Source organism: Podarcis melisellensis, assembly GCF_964234715.1.
Source record: "Podarcis melisellensis genome assembly, chromosome: 12".
Classification (NCBI taxonomy): Eukaryota; Metazoa; Chordata; class Lepidosauria; order Squamata; family Lacertidae; genus Podarcis; species Podarcis melisellensis.
The window spans coordinates 60,957,482-60,976,113 of record NC_138544.1 but is presented as its reverse complement, the minus strand read 5'-3'; the positions used below and the strand labels follow the sequence as shown (position 1 = coordinate 60,976,113).

Sequence of the window (18,632 nt, the reverse complement as noted above, 5' to 3'; positions counted from 1 at the left end):
CCACATTCAACCCACATTTTACCAGCTTCCTTGCAAGACTATCAATGGGGACTTTGTCAAAAGCCTTACTGAAATCAATATACACTATTGTCAGGGGTTCAGGAGCAGAGGCACAGGGGAAGGAGGAAGTGGAGAGCGAAGGGGAACAATCCGAAGGCAGTGTAGGTGAGGATGACAGTGGGGCAAGACATTCCATGAGTCTGTCCAGTGATTCGGAAGATTCCCAGAAGGGGGCGCCTATAGCCAGAGCAAGGGGGGTCCCGGGGGGGACGCACCAGAAGCAAGGGACCAGCGGTGACTCCCAAAGCAGCAGCTGGAGATCGGGACCAGCTTCCCCACCGGAGCGTAGTGGGGGGGAAGGGTCCCACGTGTCAGGGCCGGTTTCCCCTTCAGGGGAAAGAGAAGATGAGTCAGGACTGACCACGCCCCTATCGCTGAGTGAGGGAACAGAGGGGAAGTCAGAGCCAGCTAACCCCCCGAAGGGGGAAGCAGTGACAGAAGCAGCGTAACGGTCAGGAGGAAAGTTGCCGGCTAGGCGCGTGCGCCAAGTTCAAATGCACAGGCGCGTGGAACAGCCAGGAGCGCAGACTGGGAGCCAGTGGGCAGAAGGACCCAGAGGAGAAAGGAGCAAAGGAGGAGGTGGAGCAAGGCTAGGGTCTTGAACTGGTGTCTGGGGGGAGGAGATTCAGACGGAGCTTCAGCGGTCTAGGGTAGAGACGTAGAGCTGCGCGCCGCGGCTTTGGAATCGAAACTGAACCTTAATAAAGACTTTTGTATATAACAAGAACTGGCGTTGGTCCTCTGTGAGCTGGGACCTTGGGCAGCTCTGACAACTATGTCCACAGCATTCCCCTGATCCACCAAGCTTTTAACTCCATGAAAAGATAGAGAAAGAAATGAGACTCTTCTGGCATGACCTGTTTTTGAGAAACCCCTACTGGGTCTTAGTAATCATAGCATCCTTTTCTAAGTGCTCACAGACCAACTGTTGAATTATCTGTTCTAGGACCTTTCCTGGTATTGATGTTAAGTTCACTGGTTGGTAGTTGCTGAGTCTTCTCTCCCCCTCCTTTTTTTTTTTTTTGAAGATGGGAACACTTGCCCACTTCCAGTCTGTTCTCCAAGAATTCCCAAAGATTATAGCCAGAGGCTCTGAGGTTACACCCACAAACTCCTTTAGTACCCTTGGATGCAGCTCATCAGGCCCTGGAGATTTGAATTCATTTAAAGTATCTAGGTGTTCCCTTACCACCTGTTTTCCTATCTTGGGTTGCAGCTCCCTCCTTGCAACACTTATTGTGTCATCACCAGGTAGGGCATCACTTTCCTTTTGGGCAAAGGCAAAGTAGGTGTTTGTCACCCAATAGCATTTCTCTGTCACTTCTCGCAGAGGACCTACCACTTGCTTGTTCTTCGTCTTACTTCGGACATGGACAAAAAAACATTAAAAAAATTATTTTTCACCTCTCTTGTAAGCCTGAGCTTTAGCCAGCCTGACCTGCACTCTGCAACCATTGACTACTCATGTATACTCCTCCTTTGCGATTCCCCCTTTCTTCCATTTCTTATGCATGCCCTTCTTTAACTCTCAGCTCTTCTGTAAGTTCCTTATGCAACCCCACTGGTTTCTTTAGATGAGTCCCACTTTTATTTCTTGTTGGAATTGCCTGCATGTTGGCATATGTAAGTCAATTCAAAATAGGGCACTGACCTAATGTGTGTCTAGTACAACTATACTCAGTATGCTGCAAGGGGTAGATAGAATACCTGTGGCCCACTCAAGTTGTGTCCAAGAATTGACAGACGCAGCAGTGGAGAAAAAGAATGTTTATGTTTATTGCTGAGCAATAAAGACCCAGTGGAATTGTTTCCAGAGCCTGGGCCCAGAAACCCTTGTGCAGTAGGGTTTTATACCTGAGTACAAATAGCCTAAACATGACATAATCGTATATGGCAACAAAAAAAATCAAACCAATGAGCGCGCGCACAAGCTTTTCCCCTGACCATGTAGAGATGCCGCTTGCTTCTGCTTTTCCTCAGATGGTGCGTCAACCTGCCCTTCCCCCTAATTTACAGTAATAAAGAGGAAAAGAAACCTATTTGACCATTGAAAGTGGATAACCCTCCCACACACCATCTGCTACCGACTAGAACATTATGGTTGGCTATTCTTTCCTGTTCTCTAACTCAGCCGCTGAGAAACTTGTCTGGAGGGGAGGAAAATGCTAACAAATCAGATTTGTTGTTTCCTTCAAGCACAGTAGCAAGGCAATGAGGGAGAAATAGGACAGAGGTCAACTTTGGATTTTAAGATCTAAGCATTTAGCTTTGCTGAAGCCTTTATGAGTCAAACATCCTTTGTATACATGGATATATAAAAATCATCATTAAGATATATGGTTATATATGGATAGGTGATTACATAGAAATCATAAGGGTATAATCCTTCCAGGTGGTCTTGCCACAAGAAGGATACATTTGAGCAAGGACTTCTTTTTATTAAAGCACTAATATTTTAAAATATCATGATATGGACTTCCAGTGAATTTTCTAAGTGAGTATAACATGGAGATGAACTTACATTTTCTCGGCCATTATTTGCTCTCTGTTGTTCAGATCAGGCCTCAACAAAAGTATGTAACATCTGGGGGAAAAGATGCAACCCAGTAAGCCGGCGCTAGAGCATAAGATGGAGAAAATCTCCACAGCCACCAAGTATTTCCCTTTGGTGCTCATTTAGGAACAAAGGACAACCAAACACTACAAAACACCAACATGCTGAAAGTAATAAATTTGGCCTCATTGAAACTATCAGGTAATTTCCTGGCCAGAAAAGCCACAATGAAGCTGATTATGGCCAGGGAACCCATATAGCCCAAGACACAGTAAAACATTAGGTAGATGAACCCTCATTGCATTCCAATATGATCTTCCCATTCAAGGATTGCATGTCCCTATCTGGGAATGGAGGGAAAGTACTTAACCACAGAGTACAAATGGCAGCTTGAATGAAGGTGGAGGAGAGGACAATTGAAATGGTCAGTCTTTCCCCCACCCATTTCCTCATCCCAGATCCTGGCTTGGTTGCCATGAATGCCAGAACCACGGTGATGGTTTTTGCCAATACGCAGGAAAGAGCCACAGATAAGACAATGCTAAAGACCATTTGGCGTAGAAGGCAGATCCCTTTTCCTGGCTGCCCAATGAAGAGCAAACCACAGAGGAAGCAAAGAAGAAGGGAGATGAGCAGAATGTAAGTGAGGGTCCGGTTGTTGGCCTTGACGATGGGCGTGTTCCTGTGTTTCACAAAACTTCCCAGCACTAAAATTGTGATGAAAGAGAAAGAAATGGCCAAGATAACCAAGATAATCCCTAAATTTTCTTTGTAAGAGAGGTAGCTTAGAATTTAGGGAATACATTGACTGTGGTCCTTGCTGGGATACTGGTCTTCTGGACAATTGATACAAGCTTCCATATCTGAGGGGAGGAATAAAAAGCTGGTTATTTCTAGACATTTACCAATTATTACCTGAGCAGTACATTAGAAGAGCCAGATTCACTTTCTGCCTTCCTGAAATTCTTTTAACTACTTCAAGAAAAGCATTCCCAGTAATGAGAATGAATCTTTCTGTGTTCACGTGTTCATGTTTTGAGTTCATGGTTTGTAATAGCTAAATGTTTCTCTGGGTGATGGTAAGGCACAATGGACAGCAATTCAGTGTAAGATATTGTCAGAGCCTCGAAGAATGCATCTTTTCATGTGTCAGAGCTGCCCGAGGTCCCAGCTCACAAAGGACCAACGCCAGGTCGTCGTTATGTACAAAAGTCTTTATTGAAGTTCAGCTTCCATTCCAAAGCCGCGGCGCGCAGCTCTACGTCTTAAACCCTAGACCGTCGAAGTCCCGTCTGAATCTCCTCCCCCCTGACACCAGTTTAAGATTCTAGCCCTGCTCCACCTCTTCCTCTGCTCTCTCCTCCTCTGGGTCCTCCTGCCCGCTGAGGCATTCCCCTTTCTGGACTCTTCTGACGCTGAGTCGCCTGACTCCTCCCCCTGCCTCCGGCGGGCTTTAGGACCTGGTTCCCCATCCTGGTTTCCTGCTGTCCCACGCGCCTGTACATTTGAACTTGGCGCGCGCGCCCAGCCGGCAACCTTCCTCCTGACCGTTACACTGCTCCTGTCACTGCTTCCCCCTTCGGGGCGGCTAGCTGGGTCTGACTTCCCCTCCGCTCCCTCACTCTCCGAATGTAGCGTGGTCAGCTCCGAATGTAGCGTGGTCAGCGTGGTCCTCTTCTCTCCCTGCTGGAGGAGACGCTGGCCCTGATGCATGGGCCTCTTCCCCCCCACTACGCTCTGGTGGGGAAGTTGGTCATCTCCAGCTGCTGCTTTGGGAGTCCCCGTTGGCCTCTTGTTTCTGGTGCGTCCCCCCTGGGATCCCCCTTGCCCTGGCCATAGGCGCCCCCTCTGGGAATCTTCTGATTCACTGGAGAAGCTCATGGAATCTCTCAGTTCACTGTCATCTTCTCCTACGCTTCCCTCAGATTCTTCCCCTTCGCTCTCCATTTCCTCTCTCCCCTGTGCCTTTGCTCCTGAGCCCCTGACAGATATATTCTTCAAATAAATAATTACTATGCTACATTATCAAAAATTATTAATATCTATGTACATATAGCTTCCTACCCTTCTGGTTGGAGATCGTCCCTTCTGGACACTGAACACAATCCTAGAAGCAGAATTTCTCTCCCTCCTTCTTTTTCCTGCTGTAGCCAGGATAGCAGTAGTCATTGCACAGAGAAACAGGCAGCACCTGTGCAGAAACAGGGAGATTAGGAATTAGAGAGATGCCTTTTTCTGTATCACATGAAAGGGAGACTAAAGAAGAAGCCAAGGGCTCGGCTCTGTCCACTCCACCTCCACCTCCTGGGAGCAAGGATGCCTTCTTGGCTGCCTGCACTGCCACTCGGTGGGCTTGAGGATCAGCCTCACCAGGGCTGAAACTGCATTCAGTAGACATTAGATAGACTAGCTTGCTTCAGAAGGAATATATTATTTTACATATCATGTATCACATTTTTTTTCAGTTGATTCTCTGGTATTTTATGCTTGATACTGAATTATTTTTAATCCCGTGCATGAAGTTTACCTAATTTTCTCTTGGTTTTTAATGTCATATATTATTCATCCAGAAGGGCTTTGGGAGGGGAAAACAAATGGAGGCGGTGGCTAATTTTTCTCTGATGAAACCAACTTTCTTTTTTCCAAATATGATTGGAAAACTGTAACAACATTCAAAATCAATGGTTAGAGTTATGCCCTCTTGAAACCTAACCACATTTTTTAAAAAAAATGGGAGGTTGACAACAGCACTTCTTGAGTCTCTCTCATTCACTTAGAACTGAGCTGGCTTCACCAATGGAGCAACAGGAACCAGGCGGCCCCAAGAGGGGCAGAGTTAAATGAAGAGTAAGCAAGGATCAGATCTGTATCAGCTTCCACAAATTCGTTTCATTGGTTTGGTGAGACTGACCATTAAAAATGCATTATTGTCATCATGTCCAGAATTTGGAAATACCTTACAAGATGTTTGCCCATGATAAGTCCATTCCAATGCGCTAAGCCCCCAGCAACCCGTGAGGCTGGAGGAGGAGAGAGAATCATCCCCCAAGAGTCGCTCGAGGCCAGAGGTTCGTCCCCAGCTCAGAGAACAGCAAGCGGCCCTTTACATTTCATATATGGAAGTGTTTGCAGCTATGGCTCACCTGATTAAAGTTTGGCTGCCAAACAATTTATATTCTTTTACATAAAAGGGAAGGAGCTGCTATATATATAATGCTAACTAGAATCATTCAGAAGCTGAACAGCATGTCAAATGATAAACTGATTTTTAAAAATGGGTTTTCCCCCCTTTTATATACACAAGTATTTGTAGCTGTGTCACACCTGATTAAATCTTGGATGCCAAACAATCAGGTCATCATGAATGGTTAATTCTTTGCCCAGAGGAGCCTGAGGTTCCAGTCCTCCAACTTTGACTCGAACCACAGAGCCATTGGGGAACATCAGCCAGTTTGTAACATCAAATCCAGTAACTTGATACCATTTTCATCAAAGCGCACCGTGTCTCCAGCACTATTATTGATTACCATACTCTTTAGAAACTGATGCACCTAGATTAAACGAAAATATGAACAAGGGGATCAAGGTATTGCAATGATTTAAGTGAGGTTCACAAATGCCTCTCATACTCATTTTTTATTTTAAAAACATAGTGACTTGATATGCCTTGATATCATTTTGATTCCTTTAGTCGAAAAAGGAACATAAAAGAAAGCCCCACACATTTGTTTATTTTAAATGGAATTGTATTCTGCAAAACTAGAGTGACTTTGGAACAAAATTTAGCCTGGCTTAAAAAAAAAGTTTTGAGTTGTAATTACCTATTATAAACAACAAACAAACAAACAAGAACAACAACCTTTGTTGTTTATAATAGTTTTAGAAGTATTAGCACAAATAATAAGCTGTAATCAAGATATTAAAGGTGTAAGAGTGGAACAGAGACAATATAAATTAAAAGCATTTGCAGAAGACCTGGTGATATCTGTAGATGAACCAATAGAGTCAATCCCCAAAGTATTACCAGAGATAACAAAATTTGGTGAGGTAGCAGGCCTTAAGATAAATATAATAAATCTTAATAAAGATAAAACCAAATTTTTGGTTAAAATATGAAGGAGAGTAAAAACAAATTACAAGATATATCTGGTTTAAAAATTGAAAGAAAGGTTAAATATTTAGATATATGGGTAACAGCAAATAATAGAAAGGGCCACCTTCGTGCACGGAATGAAGTGCGCCATCTTGGTGAACAGGTCTACGACCACGAGTACCGCTGTTTTGCCTCGCGAGCTGGGCAGATCTGTGACAAAGTCCAGGGCCACTCTCTCCCACGGTTCGAGCGGCGTCTGTAGCGGTTCCAGCAGTCCCGCTGGCGGCCTGTGTACTGGTTTGGCCCTTTGGCACGTGTCACACCTAGTGACGTAATCCGCGACTTCTCCCCTCATCTTGGGCCACCAAAAGTCTCTGGCTACTAAGTCCGCCGTATTGTCCTTGCCGAAGTGCCCGGCGCTGGGCGCGTCGTGTAGCTGCTGCAGTACTCTTGCGCAGAGGTCGTCTCCCGGCACGTAGAGGGCCCCTTTGCGGATGGGCGTGTCCGACAGGTGGGTGACGTTGAAGCTGATGACTTTGCGGTGATTTCCAATTTGCATTACCATTGGCGGTGTTTGCTGAACCACCTGTCCTCCCAGTAGCTCTCTGCCATCGACCGTGACGACGTTCAGGGGCATCGTGGCTGGTAGGAGCGCTATGCGATGTTGCTTGATGAAGTCCACTCCTACAAAGTCTGCATTACTACCACAGTCAATGGTAATTGGGACTTCAAGGGTGAGTCCATTGGGCAACTGGAGCGATGCGGTGAGTTGCACCACTGGTTTGGGCGGGAGGGGGTCTGTGGGCTGCAAAATCGCTGGGGGCTGCTTCACTGACTCACCTGGCTGGGCCCCAGTGCCTCTGCTTCCAACCAGGCTTCGTCGTTTCCCTGCAGCTGTTCCCCCTGCTGAACTGCTCCCCTTACTGTTGCTGAGGCTGCAGTGTGCCTCAGGAGCCTCTGGGGACACTCTTTGGCCATGTGCTGTGCACTGTCGCAGATGTAGCACTTCCTGCTCCCTCTAGGAGCCTTCGCCTTGACTGCTCCTGGTGTTTGGGCTCTGGTCGCTGTCTGAGCCCTGGCACCACCTATCTCCATCGGCTCTTCTCCCCCTCCCAGTGGAGGCGTGGACTGCGCGCGCGCTGTCTCTCTGGGCAGGAAAGGAGTTGTTCTGGCTGTTGCGCGTGCCATACGTCCCTCATCCCTGCTCCAGGGGCGTTCTTCCAGGCGCACCCCTATCTGCAGCGCTTTCTGGACGACTTCTGTGATGCTTTTGGGCCTCTCCCCCCTCGCCAGCTCATCTTTCACAGCTCCATTCAGCCCCTCCCAGAACAGATCCCTGACGGCAGCGGAGTCCTTCTCCCAGCCCAGCACATTTACTAACGCAAAAAAGCGGGAGTGATATTGTCTCACAGTGGCTTTCCCCTGCTTCAGCCCATGCATTTCCCTCCTGGCCACATCCACATCTACTGTTGATTTAAAACAATCGTCCATAGCTTTGATAAAGGCGTCTGAATCTTGGAGGGCGGGATCATTTTCGCGCCATAAATTGCGCAGCCACACTTTAGCTTCCCCGTGCAGATGAGTTCTTATGAAGCCTACTTTCTCCTCCTCGTCTCTAAAGTCTTTCCGAAGCAAATTGAGTGCGAAAACTATGTCTGCTCTGAAGTTAGGATACTGCTGCAGGTTCCCGTCGAAGTGGGCTACGATGCTGCCCCCCCCTTCCCGAGGCCAACTCCCTCCGACTTGGGTCCTGGCTGCCCTTCCTTGCCCCAACGTTCCCACCTGGCTTGCAGATCCTGGCAGAGCGCTACTGCTTCTTCCTCCCTCTTTTTGGATGCTGCTACTTCTGCGTAAAGCTCCCCGACTGCTTCTTGCAGCTCTTTCATCCTCTCCTCTGTAGTCATCTTGCCGATCTTTGTGAGCTCGCAAAACACCAAGTTTTGCCCCTCGCTGCGCCAACTCACGCTGCGAGGGTTCATTTTTTTATTGAGACGGAGCTTACTGTCAGAGCTGCCCGAGGTCCCAGCTCACAAAGGACCAACGCCAGTTCGTTACTATTTACAAAGGTCTTTATTGAAGTTCAGTTTCGATTTCAAAGCCGCGGCGCGCAGCCCTATGTCTCAAACTCTAGACCGCTGAAGCTCCGTCTGAATCTCCTCCCCCCAGACACCAGTTTAAGACTCTAGCCTTGCTCCACCTCTTCCTTTGCTCTTTTCTCCTCTGGGTCCGCCTGTCCGCGGTCGCCCCTTCTACACTCTTCTGACGCTGATTCCCCTGAGTCTTCCCCCTCCCTCCGGCGGGTTCCCAATCCGGGTTTCCTGCTGTGCCGCGCACCTGCACATTCGAACTTGGCGCGCGCGCCCAGCCGGCAACCTTCCTCCTGACCGTTACACTGCTCCCGTCACTGCCCCCCCCTTCGGGGAGGCTAGCTGAACCTGACTTCCCCTCCGTTCCCTCACTCTGCGATGGAGGCGTGGCCAGCCCTGACTCATCTTCTCTCCCTGGCGGGGAATACGCTGGCCCCGCTACCTGGGACTCTTCCCCCCCACTACGCTCTGGTGGGGAAGCTGGTCCTGATCTCCAACTGCTGCTCTGGGAGTCCCCGCTGGCCTCTTGTTTCTGGTGTGTCCCCCCTGGGACTCCCCTTGCCCTGGCCATCGGCGCCCCCCTCTGGGAATCTTCTGATTCGCTGGAGAAGCTCATGGAATCTCTCGGGTCACTGTCATACTCCCCTACGCTTCCCTCAGATTCTTCCCCTTCGCTCTCCATTCCCTCTCTCCCCTGTGCCTCTGCTCCTGAGCCCCTGACAATGCCTAATGTTCATCAATCATTATCTGTGTAGGCTGTTCTGTGAAAGAGAGGTTACTGTAGAGGAAAAAGACCTGAGAAACAATTCCCCCAATGACCAGGTCGCCCAGCTGGTAAAAATTATGAGGAATAGGAAGAGGATCATCAAAGATGCTGCAGTCAATAGAATGTGTCTTGCACACCGTATGTCAAAGCAGTAACAGCAGAAACACCATAACCAACACAATCCTGTGGAAAACACTTTCCCTCCCAACATACATTGTCATGTTTTGCCTCAATCTTCTTATCTGTTTTGCTACAAACTCCCTTGAATGGTGCCAAATGGTGGTGCTACACTGATTTACACCAGAGCCTGGCATTTTAGGGACTGCATGAACTATAGCCTGGTCTTTGTATTTAGTAATGGCTCTGTGATCATCAGTGTTCCTGAAGAGGGTGTTCTATTTCTCCCTTCATTCCCCCTCCCCCCAAAAAACCTGCTGAGTGCCAGGTATGTAAAAATTGATGAAGAACAGCGTATATTTTGGGGGTTAAAATCACAGCAGAATCATCTGGTGGGAAGCAGACCCTAACCTGCACAGGGAAAATGATGATGCAGGTGAATGACAGAGCCCTACCTGTGTCCAGATCCACTGGGCAACAACACAAGGCTTTTATATCTTTCTTTCTTGTTCAGATTCTGACTGATGGTCTTGCCAATGACACACATTGTGTACGAGGATGGAAACCAGTAATTTTGACAATGAGAGGTGTGATGATAATTTCCCCTGAGTGTTGATGTTTCTTGAAATTGCATCATGAGCGATTGAAGTAGTAGGGGTTTTTCTACCTGAACTCTACAACTATTTTTTCTTCCTTGAATGAAATGCAGTTGGTTGACTTAGCTAGGAAGGCTGCTTTCTCCCTGACTAGAGATAAATTATCACACATGGCTCACACACACTTGGCATACACCAACATCATCATCATCTTTACCCAGCCTTCTCCATAAAGTTCCCAGGTGAGTTGTACACACACACTGTCAAAAGTCTGGGCTTAAAGCAATGGGCAACCAAGTGGTGGCTGCTGACACCCAGGGTGTCATCAGTGCCTCCCATGGAGCCCATAAGGGATATTGTTTTTCCAATTCTGATGGTTTATGACATTTGTTTGCAAAATGCACAAGAATATATAAACTAGCCATTTTGGCATGGATAGGTGTTATTATAATTTCCCTTGTATGCTGATGTCATTTGAAGTTGCATAATGAATGGCTAGAGTTTTTCTTTTCTTTTCCTTTTTGAACCCTACAACAATTTTCTTCTTTGAGATATATGTACTCAGTGGCACTTGATGAGGAAGTTGAAGGCCACTTTTGTCCTAGAGAGAGGTTGCAGTTACTACTAAATTTGTTGCCTGCATCACACTCTAAATTCCAAAGGTGCCAACTTGAATAAAATATGGGGGGCAGGTAAGCCCCACCCCACATAATTGGTCACAAGAAGTGGCGCACTCACAGCATTTGAATGGCAATGCCCATTGACCTGAGGGGGCCTGGACCCCGCAAATATTTTTTGATCAATCTAAGTTCTTGGCAGAGCTATGCACAGTTTCTGGCCCTGATTTATAAATCTGGATCAGACTCTATAGGGTCCAAACTAACCCAAACCTGATTTGCCCTGCCCTGCATCCACACCCAGATCATGATCATGGTCCAGAAAATAGAGTTCTCTAGTCTGGAGCTGGTCAAGAATAAGAAAACAACACAGAGGAAACTGATGAGACACAAATTTATTCAAAGATCAAGATCAGAGGTCTGAGTGAATGATATCCCAGGACTCCTCAAGCTCTAAGATATGGACACACACACACACACTATTTTCTTCCCCTTATTAGGCTTTCCTTGTTGTTCAGGTCAGACCTCAGCACAATGATGTAGCATTTAGGGAAAAAGATGCAACCCAGTAACCCAGCACTGGAGGACAAGATGGAGAAGACCTCCACGGCTACCATGTATTTCCCTTTGGTGCTCAGGTAGGTTGGAACAAAGGTCAGCCAAACACTGCAGAAAACCAACATGCTAAACGTGATAAATTTGGCCTCATTAAAACTGTCAGGTAACTTTCTGGCCAGGAAAGCCACAAGGAAACTCACAACGGCCAGAAAACCCATATAGCCCAAAGCACAATAAAACATGGCAGCTGAACCCTCATTGCATTCCAGGATGATCTCACTCTTCAGTGAGTGCATGTCTGTATCTGGGAATGGAGGGGAAGCACTTAGCCAAAGGGTGCAAATGCCCGCTTGAAGGAAAGAGCAGGAAAAGACCACGCAATTGGCCAGCCCCTTCCCCACCCATCTCCTCATTCTGGATCCTGGCTTGGTTGCCATGAATGCTAGAACCACGGTGATGGTTTTGGCCAGAATACTGGAAAGGGCCACCGAGAAGACGATGCTGAAAGTCATTTGTCGGAAGAGGCAGGTCCCTTTTCCAGGCTGACCAATGAAGAGCAAGGAGCAGAGGAAGCAGAGAAGGAGGGAGATGAGGAGGAGGTAGGTGAGGCTGCGGTTGTTGGCTTTGACGATGGGAGTGTCCTTGTGCTTCACAAAAGTCACCAGCACGAAGGTGGTGATCAGGGAGAAAGCCAGAGCAGAGACAGCTAAGCTGAGCCCTAACTTTTCTCGGTAGGAGAGGTAGCTCAGCCCCCTTGGAATACACCCTGTTTGGTCCTGGTTTGGGTAGTTTTCTTCTGCGCACTTGACACAGGCATCCATATCTGGAGGGTGGAGGAACAATTAAAAATGTCAAGATGATGACCTATGTACATCTCCTGAAAGAATCAGTTACAGCAGCCAGTGAAATTCCTCTCCTTCATCTCCTTTCCCCCTTTCCTTTCCTTTCGGTTTCCTTTGCTCTGGGCTGTTGTTGGGGGATTGTGAACACATGGGGGGGCAGATGGATGGTGGGAGGATCCTGAGTGAGAGGCAGGGAAGGGAAAACCTCCCAGGATAAGGGACTGGGAAAACGAAAGCTCCCAGGTGAGAGCTAGAAGGGCCCCCACTTCTAGTGAGTGAGACCAGAGTCAAGAGCAGCTTTGGAGGGAGGACTCAGCATTCTAGCTCTCCGTTTTTAGGTAGAGCGGCTTCTTTTGTATTATTGTATTGTGAAAAAGCTTTGATAAAATCTTATTTTAAAAAGAAATGAAAGTGCTTTTTGTGTCCATGCAGTTGCATGTCACGGCCCCAAGCCCTCCCCCATTTCTTGTATAATAAAACACACGGACACCAATATTTTGGGTTGATGGGTTACAGATGTGAGCAGTATTGGTAGGCATTGGAACTGAACTGACTATATCTGACTCCTGCCCGCCATGCAGGAAGTCTTGTAAGGGTCAACCACCAGTAGGGGGAGCCCTGTTGCTGTAGATCAGCTATGAGCTCCCCCAGGGTTCCCGTTGGGGTCGAGGCAAGGCCCTAGCATCTACCTGGGCTTCGGATAAGATCCACACCCCCGGATCCCTTTAACAGAATACCCTTAAATGGGAGGGGCAGGTTTTACCAATGCCTAACTGCCAAACAGTACAAAGTTGTGACAATTGCTACGAGGCAGGCAAAAACCACATGGCAGGTGCCAATTTGCCAAGTGGAAAAATTCCTGCCTGACTCCCTCAACAGGCGACCAACCGTGGTCCATAGCAGGGCCAAATGGCAAACGCATGAAAATAGGGCGGGAGAGCAGGAGGTCCAACGAAGGAGGAGGTAAGGAGAGGGAGTCCCTCGGCTGCATGGCGGTTCAAATAGGGTAAGCCATGCTCCCCGGTCGACTGGATTGGTCGGCCGGGGTGTATGACGCAGCCGGGACTCCCAGTGATGCGGGCGGCTTTGCCATGCCCTCCGCTGTTCACGGGGAGTAGACAAGGCCTGCCTGTGGGAAGAGGAGCAGCCTTCTTTGACCAGCTGAACCACATAGGACACTCATGATTTCAGTGAGAAAGTTTGGATGACGCTGAACTGGTCTACTAGATGGTCTTTCCGTGAGATAGTAAATTCTGGTCTCATTGAAAAGCATGAATACACTAGGCTGTTGTCCTATTCCAATACTACTACTACTATTATTATTATTATTATTATTATTATTATTATTATTATTATTATTATTTTGTTGTGGCTGTTCCTGTTGCTGGAAGTTTCCATAAATTAAACTGTATTCCAAAGGGGAAAGAAAAGTTTGGTGAAATTTCTGTAGGTGTTGTGCAGAGCTTTTGTTGCACTTATTTATTTTTCTGGTTGCTGAGGGTTTTAGATGTACTTTCCTTTATTCTACAACCCTTCCCACACACCCATGCTTCCTGAATACCTATTATACCCTCAGCTGAGCTTTATTTGAGATACCCTATCATTCACCTGACAGCTGTTCATTTTGACTCAAATATTTTTACTTCCAAAGAAACCAGAGCCGAAATACATTTCTTAAGGTAAAAGGAAGAACTTGTTTTTAGCATAAAGCCTGTTAACATTTTCAACATTTTCAAGCCCTTAGTATTCAAACTTCAATTAAAGGCAGGAGAAGCTGTTGTGACAAAACAAGGAATTGAAAGCAACCAGGGAGACTGAAGGAAATGGTAGAAATATTTAATGGACTTCAAAGAAGACCTGCACACCCCAGACCCATGGCCATGGAAGGTGGGAACTAGCATCATAAACTCTCTTCCAGGATTTTCCTATGATTTATTGGGGTAAACACTCACAAATTATTTTCGATTGCCAAGTATAATTTGTTAAATGTGTTTGTCAGGGACTCAGGAGCAGAGGCACAGGAGAGGGAGGCAATGGAGAGCGAGGGGGAGGAATCCGAGGGGAGCGTAGGCGAGGACAGTGACCCGAGGAATTCCCTGAGTCTCTCCAGCGAATCGGAAGATTCGCAGAAGGGGGCGCCCATGGCCAGGGCAGGGGGGTGCCAAGGGGGACACCCCAGAAGGAAGGGGCCAGCAGGAGCTCAGAGAGCAGCAGTTGGAAATCAGGACCAGCTTCCCCACCAGAGCGCAGTGGGGGGGAGGAGTCCCAGGTATCAGGATCAGGCTGCTCACCACCAGCGAGAGGAGATGAGTCAGGATTGACCACGCCTCCATCGGAGAGCGCGGAAACGGTCAAGAGGAAGGTTGGCGGTTGGGCGCGCGCGCCAAGTTCAAATGTACAGGCGAGCGGCAAAGCAGGTAGCCCGGATAGGGAACCAGGTCCTAAAGCACGCCGAAAGGAGGGACAGGAGTCAGGGGGGTCAGCGTCAGAAGAGTCCAGAAAGGAGGAGACCCCGGGGGGCAGAAGGACCCAGAGGAGGAAAGAGCAATGGAAGAGGTGGAGTAAGGCTAGAGTCTTAAACTGGTGTACAGGGGGTGGAGACTCAGACGGAGCTTCGCCGGTCTAGGTTCTAAGACGTAGAGCTGCACGCTGCGGCTTGTAAATGGAAACTGAACTTCAATAAAGACTTTTGTACATTACCACCGGCTGGCGTTGGTCCTCTGTGAGCTGGGACCTGGAGGCAGCTCTGACAGTGTTCTTTGCATTTCTGGTACATTTTATTCCTAAGGCATGGACCACATGACAGCCCCATGTCCATTTTCTTGAATTTCATTAAAGAAAGAAGACAAGGCAAATTGTGCAATAAAGATAGGTGGAGTTGAAACGAATGTGAAAATCTACAGATGAATTAAAGTGATTCCCATTGTTCTCATTGGGAACCAAGCACAACCAACTAGATCTGGAAATACCAAGAGTAGAAATAGGCTCCTCTAGCCACACAAATCTGTTTGTGCCTTGAGGACTCCTTCGCTTTGGAAGTCTGTTGGCCTTTTGGAAATGCTCAGTCATTTGACAAATGACATTGCTGATGTGTGTGCTTCTAAAGATACCATTGTTTTATTTTTTTAAAGTAATATATATATATATATAGTGTTCCATTTTATTCTGCATATATTATTTCCCTCATTTGATCCTCAGGACCCATTTAAGGTGTTTAGACTGAGAGACAGTAACTGACATAAGGTCACAGTGCTCTCTTTTTGAAACTATTGTTTGATGCTCTTTAAAATATGTATTGCAAAATATATTTAAAGGAATACACTCTTTTCAAAGGAGGAAATAGCAAACAAGTCATATTATATACACATCATTATTTCTCTGTACATATTGCCTCCAACCCAGTACTTCCCCCCCCCCCAGGGAGTACTGAAGGGTACGCAGTGTCGGCACCTCTTTCGGCTATTGTTAAAAAGTGTGGCACATATTGCAACAACTTCATGTTTAGTACCGTCACCTATTTTTCTAGGAAAAAAGTATTGCTCCTACCCTTCTGGTTAGAGATGGTCCCTTCTGGACATGGAACACAATCATAGCAGCAGAACTTCTCTCCCTCCTTCTTTTTCCTGCTGTAGCCAGGATAGCAGTTGTCATTGCACACAGAAACTGGCAGCATCTGCACCGAAAGATGAAAGAAGATTAGCAAGAGCATATTATCCGTCATTCGAATGTCGCATGATTAGGATTATGTGCTGAGGAAAGTGAGCATGCAGCAGTCAGCTGTTCCAGCTTTCCTCCACATGTTGAGGGCTGGATATCTGTAGCAGGGAGTGTCCTCTACAATAATCCATTTTCAGAACAGTTTTAGGACCCTGCATTCAGAGCTCAACACCCGGAGGGAGACAGGGATGGTCCTGATGGAGAGGTGACCGTCAACAGCTCCCCCGTCAGATCACTCCACTTGTGTCAGGAGCGAGCGCCTGAAGAGGGCTGGCCTGCCCTAAGAATGAAAGATAGCGGCATGCTGAGTCCCAAGGATGTGGAATCCTAGCTGGCTTCAGAAGGAAGCCTGGGCTGATCTGAATAAAGCATTGCAGAAAGGTTTATGGAGGCGAATCATATTCTCTGCTCTTTCCAATGTCGTAGCTCAGCTGCTACCTGTGCACTGAACAAATGCCACCCCAGAGTGAGATGTGAAGGACTGCCATCCTCTCTCCATCACATTATTCTCCAGTATTCCTGCCCTTGTCTTCATAGCAGGTTAAGGAGCCAATGGCCTATAGATAGCAGATGCTCATGGAGCCTGGCAGCTGTGAGCCCAGAACCATGAGAGACAACCAGGAAGTCATGGGCCCTCACATCATCTGGGCTTTGGACAGATATAGCCTTTCTCACCACCCCTCAGCATCCCTGAACAGAATCCCTTGGTGGCTCTGTGGGGCTCAGATGCTTTGCCACCCAGAGGCCCCTTGATCTGATGGAGATGGTGCAGAGGAGGAATTCTGCCTGCCAAAGCAGTCAGTCCACGTTTTGCATCTATACTAGGGGAAACTGAGGAAAGGGGTAGGTTTTTGGGTTTTGTACAATAATAAAAATATTTTTGGTAATAGGGAAATATTCCTCAATTGAACCATGTTGCTTCTGTCCAGAGAGGGTTTAAACAGAACAAATTCATCTGAACTGATAAGGCCAAAGCTTAGAAAAGTCATTTTATTGACACCTAATGAGAATGAAAGATGGGCGGATTAAGGTGGTACTTCCGCTGTATCTTACTCACTTTGGGTTGGGTTGGGCCAGGGGGCTATTGTTTTTGCTTGTTACTTTGGTATTACCAAGGAAGGGCAGGATAGAAATGTAACCAATAATAATAATCATTCCTGGGGAGAAAATGCCAGGATGGGGGGGGGGCATGTGGCTGTGTAGGTGCTTCTCTTCATGCCTCAGGTTTCATCCCAAGTCATGCTTTCCATGTTCCCCCCACCAGCCCTGCTCTGCGCCTCCTCAAGCTCTTCTGCTTGGCTAGAATGTGGCCCTGAACAGCGATCATCCACCTTGCTTGCCTCTGTGGAGAACAGAGAGAACTACTGGGATGTATCCAGAAGCCTCTGTGTTTGGAATCGCTGGAATGTAGCCTATTCAACACAGGCCAGAGTCATGCCTGCTGCTTCACCCTCTTTGGGCACAGTCATTTCCCTCTTCCCCACCCCCCACTGGCATATGATCCCTGGATGGTGTCCCCTAAGAGAATGTGGGCAAAGGACTGACAAAGATTCTGAGCTCCTGGTTTAATTGGCTTTATTAATAAGGAGATAGACTTCAGCATGGCCATGAGTGAATATGGAAAATGGATTACTAGCATCATGCCCAGAATATGGAAATATCCAGCAAATGGACATTCTCTCTGGATACCCCACACCAGAAATCAAGCAATTAAAAAAAGAGATTATGTGGGATTTTACCAAAATTAAATCTGGAACACAATAAGGAATTTTCAAAATTTTTGAAGCTGATCTCAAAACTTGTCCTTCAGGCTTCAGCTCCCAGATACTGGTGCATTTTATTACACCTCCCATCCTCCTTGATTATTGGCTAACCTGCCTGGTGATGATGGGAGTTGTAGTCCAACAACCTTTGGGACCCAAGGTTGATTTTCATGGCAATATCTGGTCTCTCACACAGCTATGTCTCACCTGATTAAAGCTTTTATGCCACGCAATCTGATTATCATGAATGGTTAACTCTTTGCCGAAAGGAGCCTGAGGGTTCAGTTTTCCAACTTTGGCTCTAATCACTGAACCATTGGGGTAAATCCTCCAGTTTGTAACATCAAAACCTACAACTAATTCTGCATTTTCATTGAAGTGCACACGATCTCCAGCAGTGTTGTTGAAAACGATGCTCCGTAGAAAACGATGGACCTGGATTGAAGGATAACAAGAAAAAAGGACAACCATTTCACAAAGGCACATATCAGGAGTATTTTAAACAGCAGGTGTCAGAGGTGCAGAAACCTCTGGGCCCTCAGATGTTGCTGAACGACAACTTCTATAAGCCACAATTGATTGTGTTGCAATTCAGCAACACATGGAGAGCTGGGCGTTCCCCACACCTGGCACAGGTGGGGGCTTCATCCATCGGACTGTCATGTCCTACTCTTGAATTGTACATGATGTGGGATCATTTGATTGTTCTTTTCCTTTCACTGCCTCCACATGGGTGGCAGATTATGACTTACAAACAATTCACTAGACTGCCATTGCTTATCCAAGTGGATTTGCTAAAAGAAACCCAAAGAAAACTGCTCCCACATGCCTCATCGATAGCACCCCCCAGGGTCCTGCTCCC

At 47.1% G+C, this 18,632-nt stretch overlaps 1 protein-coding gene across 4 annotated transcripts in view; it reads right to left on the bottom strand.

Annotated features, from left to right (window-relative positions):
• LOC309381128 (vomeronasal type-2 receptor 26-like) overlaps positions 1–18,632 on the bottom strand; it is a 65,296-nt gene that overhangs the window by 11,175 nt on the left and 35,489 nt on the right. For 3 of the 4 annotated variants that reach the window (XM_081931662.1, XM_081931663.1, XM_081931661.1), the window contains 3 exons: positions 17,978–18,205; positions 15,837–15,963; positions 11,266–12,271 (listed from right to left, as the gene is read on the bottom strand). In XM_081931662.1, coding sequence (XP_081787788.1) covers positions 11,370–12,271; positions 15,837–15,963; positions 17,978–18,205 — 1,257 coding nt within the window. In that variant the 3' untranslated portion in view covers positions 11,266–11,369. Of the gene's footprint in view, positions 1–3,417; positions 3,684–4,678; positions 4,806–5,938; positions 12,272–15,836; positions 15,964–17,977; positions 18,206–18,632 lie in introns of those variants that run through there. The other variant, XM_081931660.1, reaches the window with a different exon arrangement.